Source organism: Phocoena phocoena, chromosome 5 (assembly GCF_963924675.1).
Source record: "Phocoena phocoena chromosome 5, mPhoPho1.1, whole genome shotgun sequence".
NCBI classification, from domain to species: Eukaryota; Metazoa; Chordata; class Mammalia; order Artiodactyla; family Phocoenidae; genus Phocoena; species Phocoena phocoena.
The window spans coordinates 139,497,175-139,519,635 of NC_089223.1; the positions used below are offsets into that span (position 1 = coordinate 139,497,175).

The window sequence follows — 22,461 nt, forward strand, 5'->3', positions numbered from 1 at the left end:
CTTGTGCTCCCCACGCCCCGGACATCTGGCTCCCAACCACTCCCCGATGGCAGGGTGTGTCTTCCACAACCAACTCAAGGTCAGTTTACATCTCCCCACAAACCCACAGGCGTTCACTCCGCTGGGCAGTACCCCACCACTTCAAGTAGGCAGACCTGCCAATATCCCATCAAATGTTGCCTCAAACTGGGAGGTGACCTCCTCTGCATTTCCCAGCGAGCCCCAGCCCCAGCGTCAAACATTAGCCTTGACGTCCCTGGATGGGTCAAAGTAAACTGATTGAAGGTATGGTCCTGGGGAGCTGTCCTACCAAGATATAAACACCCTCAAAAAAAAAAAAAAAAAAAAAAAGAGATATAAACACCCTCTAGTTTCTCGCAGTCCTTAAAACTAAGGACACACCCCGCTCGGGCCCCATCCACCTCAGATGCCAGACCGTTGCCCTGTCCCTGGTCCTCACCTGCACCCACGCCAGCCAGGCCGTCTCCACGTGAACCGCTCTGTCAGCAAAGTTGCTGAGACCTCACCTGCCGTATGAGCGGACGGTTCTCAGTTCATTTTATTTTTGGTCACGCCGCGTGGCTTGCGGGATCTTAGCTCCCGGACCAGGGATCGAACCCATGCCCCTTGCAGTGGAGGCGTGGAGTCTTAACCACTGGACCGCCAGGGAAGTCCCCTCAATTCCTCATTTTATTTTACCTCGAACCCCATTCGACACATCTGCTCACTCTCTCCTTCTTGAAATTCTTTCTTTACTGGCTTCGTGGACACTGACCCCGCCCCGGCCCCCCAGCACACACACAAGCACCCTGCCTTGCAAGCCCGCTCTTCCCACAGCCTTCCCCACCTCAGTGATGCTCACTGCATCCTTTCACTGTTCAGCTGCAAACCCCAAGTCGCTCCTTATGTCGCTGGATTGCTTCACCTCACATCCAGTGCATCAGCCAATCCCACCTTCAAAGCAGACCCAGAACCAACCATTTGTCCCGGATCCCACTGCCTGGGCCCTCGCTCCCTCCCTTGCACTGAAGTAGCACACCAGCCTCCTGGCTCTGCTGCCGCACAGCACAGCCCTCCGCACGCGCACCTGAGAGAGCCTCTGAAAATGCAAGTGGAAGGTTTCAGCTCTGCACAACACCTGCAGGAGCTCCCCACTTACTCAGAATGGAAGCGAGAGCCCCTTCAATGTCCAAAAGGCCCTCGGCCTTCTGCCTTCTGCCAGTTCCAGCCACTCGGGCCCCTGGTCACTCCTTGACTGTGCAGGCACATCCCCACCACAGGACTCTGCGTCTGCCACAAGCTCCCTCCCAGGCCAACCTGCCCCAGTGGCCCTCACCCACCTGCATCCCCACCCTTCCCTGGTTGAGCCTTTTCCTAAGGCGCCCATCACTATCTGACAGCTGTCGTTGCTTTTCTCTCTCCCCCGCTCTGGATGATAAGCTCCACGAGGGCAGAGCTCTCCTCCTGCTGTGTCTCTAGTCCTTCCAACAGCCCCTGGCCAAACAGGAACTTAGTGAAAAAAATTCAGCACTTGCTGAATAAGTAAATTTATGAAAGATTTTGACTTGCATGGTTGCATCTGTGGGTGTTGCTAATGGTGACAGTCAGGGTTCTAATGAAAAGGAACACACAGTCAAAGCCTGCTGTAGTGCACGCTATGGGGACATCAGGAAGACAGCAGGCGCAATGGAACCACACACACACAGCACAACAGATGTTAGCGGCTACTAACCGGCTTACCTTTTTTATATGATGGAACATTCTCCTGCAACAACTTGCTAAGCTGTACTGTATTTAAGTGTAAAAATCTCAGTTGTTCCCTCATTGGCTTTCCTTCTACAACTGGGAATATAAGATTGCCGATGCTGCTCTTTGGAATCGGCAGACCAAGCCCTATTGACAGTGTTGCAGCCAAATCAGTCTGTTGAATATACTTTGGACGTCTGACGTCACCTAGAAAAAAGAAAACGGCTTGAGTGACAGGCTCTAGGACACGTGTGATGGTGGTCACTCCTCAATTTGACCTTCTACAAGTAACGTAAGTCAAACCACCCATCTCTTCAAACCGTCCTTCCTGTGTAGATTCAGACGGAAACCACATCGTTGTTTTTCACGTCAGTAAAAACACTGAATCCTCATTTTTTGCGGAGCCTGGTGCCTCCCTAAAAAGCAGCACACAATACGCGGGAGAGGCACTGACGCAGGAAACTCAACACCGCGCGCATTTCACAGCGTGGGGTGGATGCCGAGGGATGTTCACTTTGGTGAGGTCAACGGTCACCCTGCTGAACGAGGGTGAGGGTGGATCTCTGGCGGCCCTGCCCCGCTGCAGTCAGAGCAGTCCACGCAGCCCCACAGGGAAGCTGAGGCAGACTTCTCCACGCGCCCTGAGCAGCGGCAGGTGCCTCTACTGGGGACAGCAGAACAAGGCTGGGTCCAGCTGGGCCAAGTTCCATAACCAACTCTGACAAGCGAGACACTGCCTACCAACAAGTCCAAGGCCCAGCAGTGGCTGGCCGGCCTCCGAATTCCTGCCAGGAGAACGGGTGTGACGTCAGGACACTGGGCTCAGGCTCCTGCTTTGCCACCATCCAGTGGGAGGCTTCGGACAAGAAACTCAGAATTTTGTCATCTGTAAAGAGAGCATCTGGCCCACAGACCTCAGAGGCTACAATGCAGGTCTTGGGGGCTGGGGGGTCACCAGGAGAGTCTACCCGGGACAGGCAGTGCCAGTGCAAGTCTCTTAGACACTCTAGTGTGAGTTTATAAAGGTTTTACTTTGATTGTGGCAATTTCTGGTTGTATACAATTTTTCTTTTTAATCTGATGAGATGTATTAACCTTTTCTTGACCAACCATTTACTGATGGCTTCTGGGTTCACTCAGAAGAACATTTCCACCCAACATTATTATTTGTTTTCTTCTAGAATTTTCTTACATTAGGTGCTTTGATCTGAAACAAAACAAAACCCAAAACAAAAACCCCACCTTAAATTGCTTTTGCTCTGATATTAGTGATGGTGCTGGTCTTGTGCTGAGACTACTGAGGGCCTCACACGATACTCTGTCAGATCCGAGGGTACTGACAACCGGGATTCTAAGCTCGGGAGGAAGACAGCACAGGTGAAAGATCTCAGGAGGTAATTTTACAGCAGTGAAGTGAAGGGCAAGTTATCAATACGAACTCAAGATCAATTTTATTTTAAAGAGATTTCCTCACTTTGTACAGAAATGAGTAAGCCAGTATGCACGAGCGCTGCTAGCTGTGAGACGGTGGTTCTCAAAGACCCCTTTCCACTGAAAGGAACCAGGGCATCTTGGAGAAGCAGCTGATTTCAGGTCCAGGGAAGGGCTTGTGCACAAGCGGCTGGGACACCTGCTCGGACTAGACAGCAACAGAGCCCTCAGAGATACTAAGGCCTCTGGGACTGTAAGGTCAGAAGGACTCAGGAGGTCATCTGAAGATGTTCCCAGTTCCCAAACATGGGACAAATGGAATATTAGATAATACTAAATAGTATCTATAGTGAATTGAAACAAATAAGCTTAAATCCATGAGTTCAAAATGTCCCCAAAAAAACCAAAAACGAATTGGTCATAGTTGAAGCATGCTAGTGAAGTCATGGTGAACTAATTCACTGATTTGAGACTGGGAATTAACGGGGAAGAAGAAGCCATCAGTGACCTCCTCTCTCTTGTATAAATGGTAATGCTGGGGAACCAAAAAGTAGATGGGGGAAGATTCTCTTTACTGAATTATTTTGGCTAATTAGCGAAAAAAAAAAAAAAAAGGACTTACAGAATTAAAACATCACTATTTGTAACCTCTAGTGAATTAGTGGCCCTACATGGGCATCAGTGGCTACTGACATCACCACACAGCAGACAAGTCGGACACTCTGTGCCTCCTGCTAGCAAGAGTCTGGTCCAAAGCAACCAAACCAACAGGATCTGAATCTGCTCATGACTCCAGGTCAGGTGGGATTTACCGGATGAGCAAAGGACATGTTAGCAGACAATGCAGAGAGAGACTCCACAGGACAACTGACCAGGTTCTTCAACAGATAATCATAATAAAAGAGGATGGGGATGGAGACCTATAAATTAAAAGAGACTTAGAGACGTATCAACAAGAACTGACATTACTTTAAAAAGAATGTGGGGAATTCAAGCCTAAGGATGCTCTTGAAAACTATGAAGGTTTTGGAGGTAAGCAACTAAGAGGAAGCCGGCAGCTTCATGAGAGTAACAGGTTAAACCACAGGCCAGCTGGAAGTTTACCAGAGGGGATCAGGGAGAAAAGACAGCTAAGAAGGGCTCCCCTGGCATCAGAAGAGACTCAAAGACTGGCCTCGAAATGACTTCTGCAAAGTGGCCCAAATAGTAAGAGACCAGACTGCAGAGCACATTGATTATAAATTGTCGAAAACGAGACAGCAATCATCCTGCAATGAGGGGAGCCAACAGCCGGGTGGGTGTGGCAGCAAGAGACAACAACTTAGAGCCGCCACAGAAAGTGACCGTCACAGAGCTCCGCTGGCTCCCAGGGCGCGGTGCCCTCACGGGAACGACAGCAGACTTTACACGTGGGGGTCAAGGCTTCCCTGGAGCAGTCCAGCCAATCAACAAACCAACACGCAAACAATGACGACAGGCCCTTGGAGGGGAGGGGAGCAGTAGCTAGAGTTACTACAATATAGTATTTAATGTTCAGTTTTCATCAAAAACTCCAAGCAATTATGCCAAGAAACAGGAAAGTACAATTCAAAGAGAAAAAAAAGCAGGCAACAGAATCTTCCTGGGAAGGGCCCAGATGTCAGAGTTAACAGACAAAGTCTTCCAAGCAGTCATCGTAAATCTGTTCAAAGGACTAAAGGAAACTACGCGTAAAGAAGGAAAGGAAGGTGTGGCGGCAGGAAACTACGCGTAAAGAAGTAAAGGAAGGTGTGGCGGCAGGAAACTACGCGTAAAGAAGGAAAGGAAGGTGTGGCGGCAGGAAACTACGCGTAAAGAAGGAAAGGAAGGTGTGGCGGCAGGAAACTACGCGTAAAGAAGTAAAGGAAGGTGTGGCGGCAGGAAACTACGCGTAAAGAAGTAAAGGAAGGTGTGGCGGCAGGAAACTATGCGTAAAGAAGGAAAGGAAGGTGTGGCGGCAGGAAACTACGCGTAAAGAAGGAAAGGAAGGTGTGGCGGCAGTGTGCCATCCAATAGAGATTATCAACAGAGGGGCAGGAATTATAAAAAAGAACCAGATGGAAACTCTGAAGTTGAGAAATATAATAACTAAAATGAAATATTCACTGTAAAGGCTCAACAGGAGATTTTCAACTGGCAGAAGAATCAGCAAATTTAAAGACAGACTGATAAAAATTATGCAACCTGAGAAACAGACAAAAAATCTTCCAAATTTGATGGGAAACATCGAATCGACACATCCAAGAAGCTCGATGAACTCCAAGTTGGACAAACACAAACTAACGGACATAATAAAAATGTTGAAAGACAAGGAGGGAAAGAAGGGAACCTAATTAGATTAATGGCCAGAAGGCAGTAGGACAGCACATGCAAAGAGCTGAAAGAAAAAGACCAGTCAACCAAGAATCCTACATCCAGCAAAACGACCTTTCAAAAAGTCAAGGTGAAATGAAGACATCCACAGACTAAAAAAGCAAAAACGACAGTTCATCACTAGCAAACCTGTCTTACGAGAAACCCTGAAGGAAGCTCTTCAGGCTGAAAGCTAGTGACTCCAGATGGTAATCTGGATCCAGTTTAAAAAAAAAAAAAGCAAAGAGTACCAGAAATTGTAATATAGTTATAAAAGACAGCATAAATACATTTTTTTCTCTTAAATTTCAAAGCAATTATATAGAACCATATATATGTATATATAAAACCATACGTGTGTGTGTGTGTGTGTGTGTGTATATATATATATATATGTTGTCAGCCTACAACATATAGAAATGGAATGTATCTGACAACAACAGCACAGGTGAAGAGAAGCGAAGCTGTACTACAGAAAGAAAATGACACCATAAGAAAATACATGTCCACACAGAAACTTGTTCATAAATGTTATCTACAGCATCATTCATAATAGCCAAAAAGTAGCAACAACCCATCACCTGATGGACGGATGGATGGACAAATGTGGTACATCTGTACGATGGAATATTATTCAGCAACAGAAAGGAATGAGGTCCTGACACCTGCTACAATGTGGATGAACCTTGAAAACATTACCCTAGTGAAAGAAGGTGGTCACACGGACCATTTATTACATGGTCCATTTATTAAAAGACCATTTAGACACTACATTTATTACATGGAATGCCCAGAGGAGGCAACTCTGTAGAGACAGGTAGATGAGTGATTGCCGGTGGCTGGGGTGGGTGTGTTACTGGGTTGGGGGAAGTGGGGGTGACCACTAAAGAGGTGATATGTCCCAAAATTGACAATGACGATGGCTAACCAACTCTGAATGAACTAAAAGGCTCAAAAAACAAGCGTGATGACAAAACAATATAACTACCCTTAAAGCAAACAAACAAGTAAACAAAATAAGAAAGAGCTCAGACTCACTGTTGGCACTGAGGTCAGCCGCGTAAGCAGCCCATGCAGGCAGTTCCTATGCACAGCCGCCCTGGCCCTTCCTATCTGAAGATGTGTCAGGCCTCCCAGGGAGGAGATCCTTAAATACCCATCTGAGCAATGAAACATCAGCACTTTAGTTAAAAATAACCCTAACATTCCTGTAATAAAAGCACGCCAGCTTAGTTGTCTCTTCTCCCCCCAGACTATAAGCTCCCTGTCTGTAGCGCCAGCACAGCGCCTAGCCTACCGTGGGCGCTCAGTACCCCTCTGCTGCATGGGTGGACGGATGGATGTGTTTCTGGCCTGGGGCTCTCACTGAGGTAGAGGAGCCCCACGGGACCCTGCTTTGGGCGTGCAGAGCGAGAAAGTCGGGCGTATGGAGGCCAGTGCTCTGATGGGCACTGCGTGCACTCACTGGAAGGCAGGCTCCAGCTGGGCAGCCAGGAAAGGCTCAGGTTACAAGAGCCAAAAACTTATACCTTAGGAGGTCAGATACCCAAGAGGCGGTGCTGTAAAAAGACAAAAGGAAACAGGTGGAGCTTCCTCCCCAACCAATCCCTACTCAAGTGGAAGGCTCATTCACTCCATAAAAGTTTTCAGCGTCCGCCAAATGCCAGGCAATGTTGAGACCCAAGGCACACAGTGATGAGTGAAACAGACTCTGCTCTGCCCAAGCGCAGCGCACGGCAAGGAGAGAGATGGACGCAGCCACACGATTCAGGCTGTGACTACAAACCACGCGAAGGATGACGGCAGAATACACGAGCACTGTGAGACGACCGGAAGGAAGGTGGTTTGGATTTTTGGCTGAGACCAAGGACGAGCGTACGAGCAGGCTGAGGGGCTGAGGAGCACGGGGTCGGGCGCGTGAGGAAGTTATCACTTGGAGGACCTGCGGGAGAGGTCAGGATTCAGCGAGTAGTGAAGGATGTGGCTCAAGACAAAGCCGTGAGGGAGGCGAGAAGTCTCACGCGGGAGTTTTACTGTATCCGAGGTTCAGCTACTGAAAGGTGGCACGTGTGGGCGCTGGGAGCCGGGCGGTTGGGCTCACGCGAGGAGCAGGGAGAGGGCAGACCGAGGTGGACGCCCACGTTTCCAACTTGAAGAGCCGCGTGAATGGCGCCATCTGTTGACGGGGAAACAGGGAGGGCAGATTGCAGGTGAAGTCACGTTTGCTCTGCCTGTGGAAGATCCAGGCGGAGGCATCAGCAGGCAGTGGAGTAGACAGTCTGGAGGTTGGAAAAGGGGAGACAGCTGGAGGGATAAATCTGACACGTGTGAGCCTATTCATGGCATTTAAAACCATGGGAGTGGATGAGATCATCTCAGGAGTGAACGCAGAATGAAACAAAGGCAGTCCAGAAAAAAGGCCAGGGCAAGGAGGCTAAGCCAGCAAAGAAGACCGGACAGCAGAGGGAGAGGTAGAGGGAGACCAGAAACGTGGAGGTCCCAGGACTAGGGGTCAGCACTGCCGAGCGGTGCTGAAGGGTCACCCGAGAGAAGCCAGAGCGTCCAGTGTGGAAACAGCCGGTGAGCTGGCTGCCTGCGTGTGACGACGTGAGGGGGCGGAGGCTGTGCACAGGTCTGTGCTGGTCGAGGGCACCAGCGTGTCTGGGTTGGAGAGCTGCGCTGTGTCTGAGTGCTGAACGTGGGCCCTCAGTCCTACTCAGTCCTGCTCCTGTGGTTCTCGCTGACGTTGCCATTCAACATATAGTCTCAGATAACGGATACTGCTTCTTAACTTAAAATTTTTATGTTTCTCTCAATTCATACATGCACTTCAGATGTCTCTAAGCCACTGGCACTTTTTACTAACAGTTCCAGATATCGAGGCAGTGACGTTCATAGCACACAATTCCCAAAAAGAATATTTGTATTTTAAGAATCGGCAAGAAACGTACACTCCAAATCCTGACTGGCCCTTGTCCCATTATTTTTCATTCTCACATTGTTCAGGGTTTTTTTTTCAAACTTACACAGCTTCCAAAAATGGTTAAATGGTTTTTAAAATTAAAATCAAACTACAGAAAGCAAAGAAATAAAGTACAGTTTTAGAGTGTTAAACATTCCCAAATTCTCACCAGGTTTCCTTTCAAATGCAGAGCTGATTAAGATCATAGCGGTGTTTACTTCCTCCACAGAAGAGGCTCCGTGACCCCCAGCTTCAGACATGCCATGATCACCACAAAGAACCAGCAGATTGGGTAACAGAGTCTCTCTCTCCTATAAGGTAAAGGAAATACATTTCAGCTGAACCCAGCCTGGGGAGAAGATCATGTGTTCTCAGATTTCACCTTTACTTTGTAAATAGTAGCTCTTCCTCAATTTTTCTTTTCTTTTCTTTTTAACCTATGAGCTTATAGTCAGATCGAAGGGTCAACGTCGAGTAATGTCATAAATAAAACAAACGGAATCACATGGAGGTCACGGAGCACAGGAGGGTTGTGTTAGGCCTCTCAGGGCAGAGAATCAGGGTTTGGTTTCTGTCTTTGCCGTTTCCAAGCTATGGGCGCCTGGGCACATTGCTCTTCATGCCCTAGTCTCCTTATCTGTCAAACAGAGCTGCCCCTGGCCCCTGGGGCTCTGGCCAGTGGCTTTTGCTGCCCCTGCATGTACCTGACAGGCTCTGACTTGCCCTTGCTGCTTTTGCACCTGGAATACACCTTCACAGATGGCGCGGCGGCACCCCTGCCCTTCAAGTCTCGGCTCACGTCTCCCACGTCCTTGAGGACGACTGCTCTGACCACGCAGTTTAAAATTACAGCCTTTCTCTCAGATGTTGTGCCCTCCTCCTGCCCTACGTTCTGCTATGGCACCGATCACTGTCTAGAATACCTATGTACTCATTGATTATGCTTCCTGTTCTTCCCTCCTGGCTAGAGATTAAGCTCCACAAATGCCCAGACAGGAACAGTGACAGAGAAGGCCTCCAGGAAACATGAGCTGGATGAACAGGTAGAGATATTAAGAGCCGCTATTCTGCAGGGCTGCTGGGTACGGTGCCCGGCACACGGCACGTGCTCTGTAGGTGAAGGCTGCTTGAGTGATGGTAGGTATGAAGCTCACACAAGGTCACCCCAGTTCACTTTAGAAGCTACATTTCTTCTAGGAAACACTGGCACCTTGACATTTTGGCCCACCTCTGAGAGCAGCGAGGTGTGGATCTTCATCAGGACGCTGTCCATCTCACTGAGCTTGCGGCCGATCAGCGGGCTGCTGGGCCCAGAAGTGTGGCCGATGTGGTCCAGCCCAAGGTAGTGGAGGATTAACACATCCCAATCACGCCTTTTTAATACTTTATCCAAATGTCTTGTAACATTATCATCCACCTTTAAAGGGAAAAAGAGTACATATGAATAGCCTCCCTGCTTTCCCTGGTGCTCACTCTGCGAGGAAAAGTGATATGGTCATTTTAAAATCTATGGGCTTATTTTAGGTACTAGGACTCATGGGAGTTTGAAAAGACCAAAACCAAAACACCAAACAAAGCAGCCCCCAAAATAAAAACTGTCTTAAAAAATGTTTGCATTAGATTAAGCTTTCACTAATATTGTTTTTATGTCTCTAAGTTATGGATAGAACATATTATAACTTAAACAAACAAAGGCTGTTCTCACAAAACAATTCTTCAGGATCACCACTGGAGCTTAAACTAAAGCTGACCAGATAACCAAGTTAAATGGGTGCCAGGCTGTTACGAGGCAAGTGAGGGCTAAGGGCAGTTAGCTAAGGCAGGACAGTGCCCAGAGTTCAAGAAACCAGCGGGGTGAAGCTGGGGACGTGTGCCTGTGTCCTAGGAGAAGGCTGTCTGGGGAGGAAAGAGGCACATACTCAGCGGTTCCCAGCCACACAGCCCCTGACAGAGCCACTAGCCAGCTCAGCCCTGACCCCTCCCTCCCCCTGGAGAATCTACTACGAAGACAAGTGCTTCTGAGCTGTCACACACAGGGTGGTCAGTGACTGCTGTGTCTATACGGTCAGCTTTGGCAAAGGGTGTCGGTGTAACAGGACGGCAGGCGCTCCCTCGGGCCAAGCGAAGGGGTCCATCCAACTCCAGCTCAGACGGTGCCTTTGCCCTGCGGGCCTCCCTCTGCCCCAGGGCCAACACGGGGCGGGGTGTGGGGGGGTCTAATCTCCTTGTCGGACGCTGCACACGCAGCACAGGGCCGATGCTCTCCGCAGCAGGTAGGCTCGCCCAGCTCATGTCTGCCCTCATGCTGCCGCCCTCGCAGGAGAACAGCAGCAAGGCAGGATCCCAGGCAGACCGTGGGGACCTCAGGCTCTGACTCACAGACTCTGCCACCCCATTCTGTCCACTTGCTAAGGCCCCACTCACCTGTCAAAACTCCGGCTGAGGGGCTCCTCCTGGGAAGCCCTTCCCGACCCCCGGTACCCATCAGTGGGTGCTCACCCGGTCTGGGCTTTGGGCTCAGAGAACTATGCTCACACTTGCATTAGGGTTTATGGTCCTGGCTTGTAGCTGATTATGGGAGGAACAATTTTTTCAATCTCTCCATACTACTCTCAGTATATTGATAAAAGCCACATACAAAAAAACGTTGCCTCTCACTGTTAGAGGGTACCAGGCTCTGTCTCATAGGATACATTTTTCTTAAAAACTGACCTCTGTATAATCTGACACAAAAAAAGACGTTGTTCCATCATATTCCACAAAATGCTTTGGGAATAACTTCACCCATGTTTCATCTCCGTAAAAGATGATTCTTTTCCCCGCTGCTTTTGCTCGTGTGATCACGTTGTCTTCCAGCAGTATGGGAGAATTGAGGTTCCTGACGACATCGATGAAGCCGGGGAGGCTCCCTGTCATCAACGCCTGCAGAAGGAAGCATTCAGGGGTCAGACCACAGAATCCAAGCACAGCGTGGGAACAGGCACAGAAGGTGATTCCAACGAATGCAAGAGGCAAGCATAGAGCTAAAGCAACACCAGTGCTGAAGGCTGGGCCAGTATTAGGACAAAGGGGGAAAAGCTACACAGATTCTTGGCAAAACCAGCAAACTCAGTAAGTGAAGAACTGACCATATTTCAGCCGATGAGAGGACAAAGGAGGAGGCCGTGGGGTAGCTAGAGGGCTGTGGTCAAAAAAGCAGTGACGGATGATAAGAAATGAAACAAATGGCAAAGGGTGGTATGCACTCTGTATACCCAAACCCACCGTCAGGTCCTCATCTAAGCTTCAGATCTGCTTCATGTGACAAGCAAACTCCGCACACTGATCCTGAAACCCAGCAATTCTACTGTCCCCCCACCCGCCGAGAGAAAGAGCAGCCTCCCACACACCCAGGGAGGAAAGCGGTCCCTAAACAGGAACTCTGAGGAATCCTCGCAGTAAACTCGCCCAGGGATGCTGGTGGGGCCACCTCCCCGCCCCACTCAGCACCGTAATTTCTTGGAGGAGCAGGTGGGTGCGACATGTCTTCACACCTTTCTGCTATAAAGTCAACCACCTCCCTCATTTTACCAGAATCTAAATGGGTCGTGGGTCTCCATGATCTGGAGTTTGCTGACAACCTACAACACTGGCGTCCAGGGACCTGTGCAATGAAAATAAAGAGGAATCTGGACAGTGCTAACAAGTGTAATCATTTTGCCAAGACTTCTTTAACAGCAAAGTAACGCAAAATGAGTTAATCTTGGACTTTGAGAATGAGGAGCTTGGCAAACCCTCTCCCTGAAGAGCAACAATAAAACTGGATAAAACTGTCAAAAACAACCCCTTCAAGACTTTGAACTCAACGAAGATATACACAAATTGAAATGTTCTTATCCAAAACACGTCCGCATTTCGGTAAGAACTGAGAGCACCTGTGGGGTTTTAACCTGGGCTGCTCCCCTCCCGCACACCCAGTTCTGTGACGCGGCAGCCATGAGGACCCGGAGGGGCCTGCCCAATCCGGCACTCCACGGAGAAGCCCCATGCCAGGGACAAGGCGAAAACAGGGAAGGCTGACGTCACAGCTACCTGAGGCTTCAATGCTGGTTGTAATAAGACACAGCAAAAAGTCTGCAAAGGGGGTCTGGGGAATGGGACAGATGCGGTAGGCTTCTGTGAGCTCCCACATGGTCCTGGAATCTGGAAGGCTGTGTGCACACACAGGGTGAGTGTACACTCAGGGGAGAACAGAGAGGGCCTAGCTGCCTGGTCCTTCCAGCTGAACACAGGCCCTGCTCAAACAAAGTGAGAGTCAGGGAAGACTCATAAACTGCCTGAAGAGTGGCTGATGGCTGGAGCCACACACAGAGACCCCCTGTAGAGAGTGGAGGCCACACCACAATGTGTTTAGGCACAACCTGTGACCAGTCGTTGGCTCACCACTCAGCCATCCCGACCTGGCTGCCCCTCAGGAAGAGTGGCTTAAAAAAAAACCCAGGAATTAAAAAAAACACAACAAGCAGAGACATCAGTGAGTGTACATTTCAGGACTTCAGGAGAGACAGACTCTCTAGAAGTAGCCTCAGCAAGTCAGCAAAACAGCGACAGCCACCAGCACTCCCGGGTGGGGATCGGGGCCCAGAGCCGAGGTGGGAGTCGCATGCGTGTATATACTCGGTCAATCTCATCAAACTGTACTATACTGTATTGTACGAAAATTCTACCTCAAGGAAGTTATTTTTTAAAATGTGAGCCTTTCACCCCAAAATTCTGCTTCCTAGAGGTAACCAGTTACTTTGGGTGAGCATCCTTTCATCCGTATATGTACAATCAGAAATATATAAAGTACGTATTTTTTTTTTTTTTACCAAAATGGTAACAAACTATATAGATAGTTCTGCAACTTGCTTTTTTCACTTAATAACATATCATGAACCCCTTTCCACAGAAAACATACAGGTATTTCACCTTCTTTTTTAAAAACAGCTACAAAGTACTCCAGTGTTTGGATATACAATGTATATATCCAACACGAATTTAATGACAATTGTTTTATTTTCATTTTTGAAAGCAGAAAAGAGAATTTATTTTATGGATACTGAGTACCCACGAGCAGAGAGGAGAGATTTAACTTTTGGAAAGCTAACAGGAACTAAGGCTAGCGGCTCTCTCAGTCACTCAAAGGACACAGTCTCGCATGTGTCCTTTTTATTTCTCTGTATGTCTGTTTTCTTTTTGTCACTCTTCCCCCTTTTTTTTTTTTACATCTTTATTGGAGTATAATTGCTTTACAATGTTGTGTTAGTTTCTGATGTATAACAAAGTGAATCAGCTCTATGCATATGTGTATCCCCATATCCCCTCCCTCTTGCGTCTCCCTCCCACCCTCTTTAATCCCACCCGCGTAGATGGTTGCAAAGCACCTTGCAAAGCACCGAGCTGATCTCCCTGTGCTATGCAGCTGCTTCCCACTAGCTATCTGTTTTACATTTCGTAGTGTACATATGTGAATGCTACTGTCCACTTCATCCCAGCTTACCCTTCCCCCTCCCCACGTCCTCAAGTCCATTCTCTATGTTTGTGTCTTTATTCCTGTCCTACCCCTAGGTTCATCAGAACCATTTTTTTTTTTTTTTTAGTTTTTAGATTTTTTAGATGTGCTACCATATGGTATTTGTTTTTCTCTTTCTGACTTACTTCACTCTGTATGACAGACTCTAGATCCATCCACCTCATAACAAATAGCTCAATTTCGTTTCTTTTTATGGCTGAGTAATATTCCATTGTATATCTGTGCCACATCTTCTTTATCCATTCCTCTGTCGATGGACACTTAGGTTGCTTCCATGTCCTGGCTATTGTAAATAGTGCTGCAATGAACATTGTGGTACATGACTCTTTTTGAATTATGGTTTTCTCAGGGTATATGCCCAGTAGTGGGATTGCTAGGTCACATGGTAGTTCCACTTTTAGTTTTTTAAGGAACCTCCATACTGTTCTCCATAGTGGCTGTATCAATGTACATTCCCACCAACAGTGCAGGAGGGTTCCCTCTTCTCCACACCCTCTCCAGCATTTATTGTTGTAGATTTTTTTGTTGATGGCCATTCTGACCAGTGCGAGGTGATAGCTCATTGTAGTTCTGACTTGCATTTCTCTAATGATTAGTGATGTTGGGCATCTTTTCATGTGTTTTTTGGCAATCTGTGTGTCTTCTTTGGAGAAATGTCTATTTAGGTCTTCTGCCCATTTTTTGGATTGGGTTGTTTGTTTTTTTGATATTGAGCTGCATGAGCTGCTTGTAAATTTTGGAGATGAATCCTTTGTCAGTTGCTTTGTTTGTAAGTATTTTCTCCCATTCTGAGGGTTGTCTTTTGGTCTTGTTTATGGTTTCCTTTGCAGTGCAAAAGCTTTTAAGTTTCATTAGGTCTCATTTGTTTATTTTTGTTTTTATTTCCATTTCTCTAGGAGGTGGGTCAAAAAGGATCTTGCTGTGATTTATGTCATTGAGTGTTCTGCCTAAGTTTTCCTCTAAGAGTTTTATAGTGTCTGGCCTTACATTTAGGTCTTTAATCCATTTTGAGTTTGTTTTTGTGTATGGTGTTAGAAAATGTTCTAACTTTATTCTTTTACATGTAGCTGTCCATTTTTCCCAGCACCACTTATTGAAGAGGCTTTCTTTTCTCCTTCGTATACTCTTGCCTCCTTTATCAAAGATAAGGTGACCTCATGTGTGTGGGTTTACCTCTGGACTTTCTATCCTGTTCCATTAATCTACATTTCTGTTTTTGTGCCAGTACCATACTGTCTTGATTACTGTAGCTTTGTAGTATAGTAGTCCGGAAGCCTGATTCCTCCAGCTCTGTTTTTCTTTCTCAAGATTGCTGTGGCTATTCGGAGTCTTTTGTGATTCCATACAAATTGTCCAATTTTTTGTTCTAGTTCTGTGAAAAATGTAATGGCAATTGCTTTTAAAAAGCCTCCAGTGGAAGTGCCATTTGAGCTGAGGTGTGAAGGTGGAGTGTTGTCTAGGTGAGGTGAGGTGAGGCTTTTCAGGGCAAAACACAGCAAACTGCAAAAACCCCAAGGTGAAAGGGGGCAGCACACATGGGGAATGGAGCTAGGTGTGATCTGCGTGGATAAAACACACAGGAAGAGGGAAATCGGCTCAGATGAGGGTGAAGAGGTAAACGGGGGAAGACCATGCACCCTGAGGCCTGGGTTAGGAGGCAGAGTGTAAGCCACTGGAGGACTGTTGGGACTAGAGCAGAGCAACGTGATCTGTTTGGACAGGTTCTGGGTGAGAAGTGCTGGGATAGTTTTACAGTCCAGGCTCACACCATAGCAGACTGGCCTACAGTGGGGGTAGTGGAGCTGCTGGCGGAGTCCAGTTAGTCACATAAACGGTATACAGAGATCTGTTCGCCTCATTTCTTGTGAGGAGTGTTTTCATCAGCCTTTCAATTTTTACAGTGTGATAAGACTCTTTAGTTGCCTTTAATCTGATTACTAGTACAGTTAAGAATCTTTTCCTATGCTTACTGGCATATTTCCATTGCTTTCTATGTGGATTTCTTTATATCCTTTGTCCAGTTGCTCCTGGATTGTTGCCCTTGATTGGATCCTCTTTACATATCATGGGGTTCACATCTTGTTTGCTGTGTTAACTGTAAATAATTTGTCCATTTATTGTCTGTCAGTTGACTTTGTTTATAATGTCTTCCACCACTTGGGGTTGAATCTATCCACCCTTTCCTCTGGGCTTTTATAAGGCACTTCCCTCCTCTTCACACTAGTTTGGGTTCACACGGACATTTTTAAGAAGGGCAGGGACTACCTGGTATCCCCTTCACCCCAGGAAACATGCAGGCAGCAAAAAAGTTGCAGCTGAGAGCCCAGGAATTTTGAGTGCTTGTCTGTCATCTCCTTGGAGGTTTCCCTGGGGTTGCTGTGGTCTTGGGAACAGCAGTTTCCTGACTTCTGAGAATTAAGGAGGGCTCTGCAGAGACTATTAAAAGAGAATTTGATCTGGTCACCTTATTCTGTATAACACAGTGTTGCTGTATAACACAGTGTGACCGATCGAGGCTCTGGAACTAGGCAAACATAAGGTTATGCTCGGTTTCTGATGCCAGCTGTGAGATTTCACACTTCAAGCCTGTTTCCTCATCTGGGAAATGGAGAAGAGAGTGGCACCAACATCATGGAGCTTCCATGGGGCCGTGGTAAGAGTGTACAAGACAGTGTCTGCACCACAGCCAGTGGTAACTGCCGCTGTTACAACTATAAATTCCCAGGAAAAGGAAAGGCATTCAAAAATCAGTTACAACGTTTTAGAAGGAAGCTACTGCAGCATCTTAACATGTGAACATGCTACTAGAGACATTAGTCTTGAAATTTTAAAACTGGTGTCTCGTGGCAATTGTATCAGCACCTCCAGATGAACTAAGTCCCTTCCTAGGTGGAGGCAGGGCAGGGGACACACTCCTTAGCCAACACTACCTGATCCTATCAAATTCCAGAGCAAGGTAACCCTAACTCCAGGATGGACTTCCTGTATACTAGCTCCTCCCTGATAGACAATGAGGAGCAAGAAACTGCAAAGGACCCAAAACAAAACACTGGTTTGGTAAAATGAAACCAAAGGGAGGACCACACCGGCCAATGTGCAAGACTGAACAGAACCTGGAGCCACCACGCTCACTTACATTTTTTCTTACAAATCTGCCCAGATTCCTAACAACTCTTTTCTTATAAGAACAAAGGAGGAATGGGCTCCTCCCACACTTCTGACAGGACAGGTAAAGAAAGCAGTGATCCTGGTGGTCAGGAGCCTGGATGCCTTGCTTCCAGCTTCCACAGGACTTGTTTCAGCAGAACGACTGCACCCCAAAAGGCTGTTCCCAAGCATCCTGACTACAGGTGGCCTCCCCGACTCCCCATCACTCTCTATCACATTCTCCTCCTCAATTTCTTCTGTAGCATTTATCACCTCCTGAAACAATTTTGATTATTTATTTGTATACTTACATATTTTCTGTCCCCTCAATTAGAAAGTAAGCTTCATGAGGACAGGACAGTTGCTGTCTTGTTTTTTCACTGAATCCCTCTTATCTAGAACAGCACACAGTACATATAGATCCTCAATAAATATTGAATGAAGGCCAAACCACATCCAAAAGAGGCAGAGAGAATGGGAAACTCAAGAAAAAAAAATCAGCTGAACCCCTTCAATCCCAGACTGCTTTACTCACCCAGTAAACATTTGTTGAGTAACTACTAATGCTGCCCCCAAGCTTTAAATCAAGAAGTGACACCTTCTCACCAACTAATAAGGTGTCACACCATCATCCACAGATGTAAGGTTCAGCCAGAGACTTCTACTCCATACCGGCCTGCAGTATATTCACAAACTTTTAAGGTCCTCTGTCCTTTTCTGATCCCACTTCTTTACTCAACCTTGGGGTCTAAGCTTGAATGCAATTTCCTCAGACAGGCTTTTCTGAACCACCCCAATCTAAATTGAGCCCCCAACCAGCACTGAACATCACGCTCTGTTCTTTTTCATTATGCATTAATCACACTTTGTAACTGCACATTTACTTGTATGTTCATTTGTTTAATGGCTACGTCTCTCATTAGAGACTGAAAGTTCCATGAAGGCAGAGATGTTATTTTAAAAAAAAACTTGTTTTTGAGCAAATCAATAAAGCTTTACTCTTTTCTTTCCCCACAGTTCTTAAGTAAAGCAGTAAAGCATATGTACTTCAAAGGCACTCCCACTAGGCTGAATACCTGAAGGCGGTTTATAGAGTAAAAACAGGTATATGTGAGGCCAGATCATGTTGGTTTGGTCACTGTGTATACTAAAATTTTGTACAAGTTATTTAACTTATCTGAATTTGCTTCCTCATCCATAAAGTCAAATGATTGAACTAGATAACCCTAGAGGCTCCCCCCAGAATTCTAACTGACCCACTGATGATTAAAGAAGATAGCAGGTTAGCAAGGAGCATGGTATCTCTTGGATTAGATTGGCCTAGATGATCTGGCTCTAAATGTTATGCTTCCCATGAAGCATGAGCTTTTGGCTACCTTTACAGAGGGCATAAATCATGGGTCTTAGTCCCATCCTATCAGGAAGGCTTTTTCAGCATTCTATTGCCCCAGCCAGGTTGACAGCACCAAACTAATTTCCACTTAGTTAAAATTGGGACTCCAAGTAACAGACTACAGAGAGCCCCTCTAAACCCCTGAAAGAGCCAAACCATGATCTATATATAATACGTTCAGTCAAACTGTTTACCTTGATTCGAGGCATAGTAACTGTAGGTGGCTTTGCTTCAGCCACAAAACTGTGAGATGATCCTTTTTCCACAAGATAAGTTGTGTAGGGCATAAATTTCACACCCTTTGACCCAAACACAAAGTCATCTCTCAAGGCGTCTATCAGCATAATAACAACTTTACTGAAGAGAGGTGGTGGGAGCTTGGTCCAGTTGGAAATGGCTCCTAAGAGTGTTTGAAAAAGAAAAAGAAAATTGAATTTCACCTTTATTTAGCATTCAAGCACCTTATAATCTAGTTTCTGCACATACTCTGTCACACCTACATATCCTGAGCCAAAGAAAAAGGCCTGTTCTTGGGAAACAACCCTGGGATCAGGGGGTGGGCAACAAGTAAGCTCAGCGAGCCCTAATATTATGTGGTGAATTACCCTTAGCATGATGGGGAGCACTGGCACAGAGGAGTCCCTTCGTGAGTATCCTGGAATGGGACATTAGGGAGATTGCCCTAAAACACAGTGTTGCAGGTAGGGGATGGGCGAGCATTTACAAACTGCCTTCCATGGTTAGTAGCTGGTATTGTGTGGATTTGATCCAAAACGTGAGTTCCTTTACCTAAGATATACTGTTGGGTAGGTGAGGGCTAGGGAGGGGCCTAGACAGGGAGGTCTTAACTACTGGAAAAAACGGGGTCTTGGAGGAATGCCATAGAAGAAAACACGAGAGGTCGGCAGCAATCTTATCTGTTGTGTCTTCCTGAGCAAAAAGGGTGCCTGGAACAGGGAGTGACCCAAACATCTGCTCAGGGAAGGGGGTTGGGGTGTCACTGGATGAGTAGAGCTGGGGAGACGCTTACTCTTTACGGGTATGGAGATCTTACTTTGCGGTGACCAGGGAGGAGGATCTTAGTAGGGCTGGTAGTGGTGCTTGCCACAAACTTGTAGGATACATAAAAGGAGGCTGGAACGGTAAGAAGGGGACCCTAGGGGATGGGGACCAGAATGGAAGAGACCACCCGGGAGCCGCGGGAAGAAGTCCAAGAGGCGAGGCTCATAAGAAGGGTCCTCCGGGAAGAGTGGGGCCCGGGGAGCAGAGACGCCCGGGGAGCGGTCCATACCAGCCGAGGGTTCGGGCGCTGGGGACTCTGTTTGGTGCTCCGTCCCGGAAAAGGAACAAACGGGAGCCGGGAAGAATCCTCGGAGGAAGAGCGCGACCCCGAGCACCTCGATCACTACGCAGCAGGCGGCGAAGGTCCCGGAGCCCAGCCGCATCGTGCCCACCAGCCGGGCCGGGATCCGGGTTCCCGGACTCCAAGTCACGTCTAGCCCAAAAGCACCGGCTTCCGCCTCCAGGGAGCCGCCTCCGAGCAAGCGCGAACTGGAGGTCAGGACAGGTGCCCGGCGCCCCCGCGTCTGCCGTCGCGCCGGAAATACGCGCCAGGGTCCGGGCGCTTCCGGGGCGGGGCGGTCCTGATCTCACGGGCGTCTCGTGTACTTCTGGGGCGTCTGCCGGCAAGGCACCGCTAGCCCCGTGTTAAGGTCTGAGCCCCTCCGGCTGTCTCGGGTTTATGGAGTCTATGCTGTGTGCCGTGCCTCCTGCCAGGAGCTGTCACGCATTTTGCCGCGTTTGCTCCTCAGCAGCCTGCTGAGTCAGGTGCCATCGCCCTGAGAGCCCTCGTGTGTCTTGGGCAGGTCTGTGCAGAGGACGCCGTCTCCGACCACGGCTTCGAGTTGGGCTGCCGTTACCTCGCTAAGTGACCTCCAGAAGGCAAGCAGACTTCCTGGGTCTGGGTGTCCCTGTGCGGGATTGGACCCCGGGACTTTCTTGGGGCCGCATCCAGACCCCTTTACTGCCTGGTGCCTCCATCTCCGGCTTCTGGGTGTGCTGGGGGCCAACAGCTCACAGCCACCCCCTTCTCTGAATAGTTAATTGTCCTTGGGGAACTGCTGCGCCCTGGAAGTTACCACTCCCCAAACGCCTGGAGCTCATGACTGACTGGGGTTGCAGTATAAAGGCCCAGCTCTTTTGCCTCCAAGAGAGTTGACTCGGGCTATTTGTGCTCCGAGCTCCTCTGGAATGAAGCTGAAGGTAGTCTTAAGCTAAGACCACATCCCTGCTGCTTTCTCCTGCTTTCTTCACATCCTCCTCCCCAGAGCCTTCTCTTGTTAAGGCTTATGCACCCGACCTCCCTTCTAAGGCTGTCCTTTAAGGAGACTAGGTCCAAGGCAGACTCCAAGGTGTGTCTCCGAGCCTTAAATGTGATGAGTCTATAACGAGTCAGTTTTCCCAAGCTCTGACGCTGACAGTTTAAGCTTCTACCACCTTCTCACCAGTACACAGTAACCATGCATGTTGATAATAACCATTTAATGACAGCTGAGGTTTATCTAGTTTATCACCTGCCGGGCACTAGATCAAGCCCTTTAAATGGATTATTTTATTTGGTTAACACAACAACCCTTTGAAGTAGGTAGTTTTATTATTTTTTATTGCAGACAAAGAAATGATGTCAGAATGTAAAGTAGCATATCCAAAGTAACACAGCTAAACAGCCACAGAGCCAAGATTCAGAGCTATCAGTCTGACTCTGAGCCTGAGCTTTGAATCTCCACACTTTGCTAACATCTCAGAAAAACAAAAAACATCTTCTCCCTTCCAGTGGTTCTTGTTATGGGCTCAATTGGGTGCTCCCCAAAATTCATATATTGAAGGCCTAACCCGCAGTAGGTCTTAACGTGATTTTATTTGGAGACAGTGCTTTTAAAGATATAATTAAGTCAAAATGAGGTCATTTGGGTGGGCTCTAATCCGATGTGACTGGTGTCCTTAGAAAAGAGATTGGGACACACAGGCACGGAGGGAAGACCATGTGCACACATGGTGAGAAGGTGGCCATCTAGGAGCCAAGGAGAAAGGCCTGAGGAGAAACAAACACTGCCAACACCTTGATCTTGGACTTCTGGCCTTTGGAACTGTCAGAAAGTAAATTTCTGTTGCTTAAGCCACCCAATCTGTGGTACTTTATTATGGCAGCCCTAGCAAATAAATACAGTCTGTATTAGATTTATATCTCTTCATAACAAATACCACAAACTTAGTAACTTAAAACTAAGTTTTATGATTTATGATCTCAGTGTCTGTGGGTGAGGAGCCTGGGCATAGCTTGGTGGGTCCTCTGCAAGGTTGCATTCGAGGTATTGGCTAGGGCTATGTTTGCATCTGGAGTCTCGACTGGGGAAGGATCCAGTTCCGCTCTCACTCAGTTGTTGACAGAATTCATTTCCTTGCAGCAATAGGACTGAGGCCCTGGCTTCCTGCTAGCTGCTAGCCAGAGGCCACCCTTGACTCCTAGACACATAGGCCTCCCTAAATAGCCTTTGACGTTTCTGTGAATTAAAACTATGATGTTCTAGGTTTATGTATAAAATAGATAACTAGTGAGAACCGACTGTATAGCACAGAGAACTCTACTTGGTGTTCTGTGGTGACCTGGATGGGAAGGACGTCCAGGAGGGAGGGGATGTATGTGTACGTAAGGCTGATTCACTTTTCTGGACAGCAGAAACTAACACAACGTTGTAAAGCAACTATACTCCAGAAACAAACAAACAAACAAAACTCCTGGGTGACACAGAATCTGATCCCTGGGAATCCCTCTGGCAGTGCGTCATTATTCAGCTGGGC

At 47.5% G+C, this 22,461-nt stretch overlaps 1 protein-coding gene across 4 annotated transcripts in view; it reads right to left on the reverse strand.

The window, feature by feature from the left end:
* PIGG (phosphatidylinositol glycan anchor biosynthesis class G (EMM blood group)) overlaps positions 1-20,048 on the reverse strand; it is a 39,633-nt gene extending 19,585 nt beyond the window's left edge. For 3 of the 4 annotated variants that reach the window (XM_065877539.1, XM_065877538.1, XM_065877541.1), the window contains exons 1-6: positions 19,895-20,048; positions 18,798-19,003; positions 11,222-11,431; positions 9,738-9,926; positions 8,679-8,820; positions 1,741-1,953 (exon numbers count right to left, since the gene is read on the reverse strand). In XM_065877539.1, the coding sequence (XP_065733611.1) occupies positions 1,741-1,953; positions 8,679-8,820; positions 9,738-9,926; positions 11,222-11,431; positions 18,798-19,003; positions 19,895-20,048 (1,114 nt within the window). The remainder of the gene's footprint in view (positions 1-1,740; positions 1,954-8,678; positions 8,821-9,737; positions 9,927-11,221; positions 11,432-18,797; positions 19,004-19,894) is intronic. The other variant, XM_065877540.1, reaches the window with a different exon arrangement.
* Positions 20,049-22,461: the final 2,413 nt, after the last annotated feature.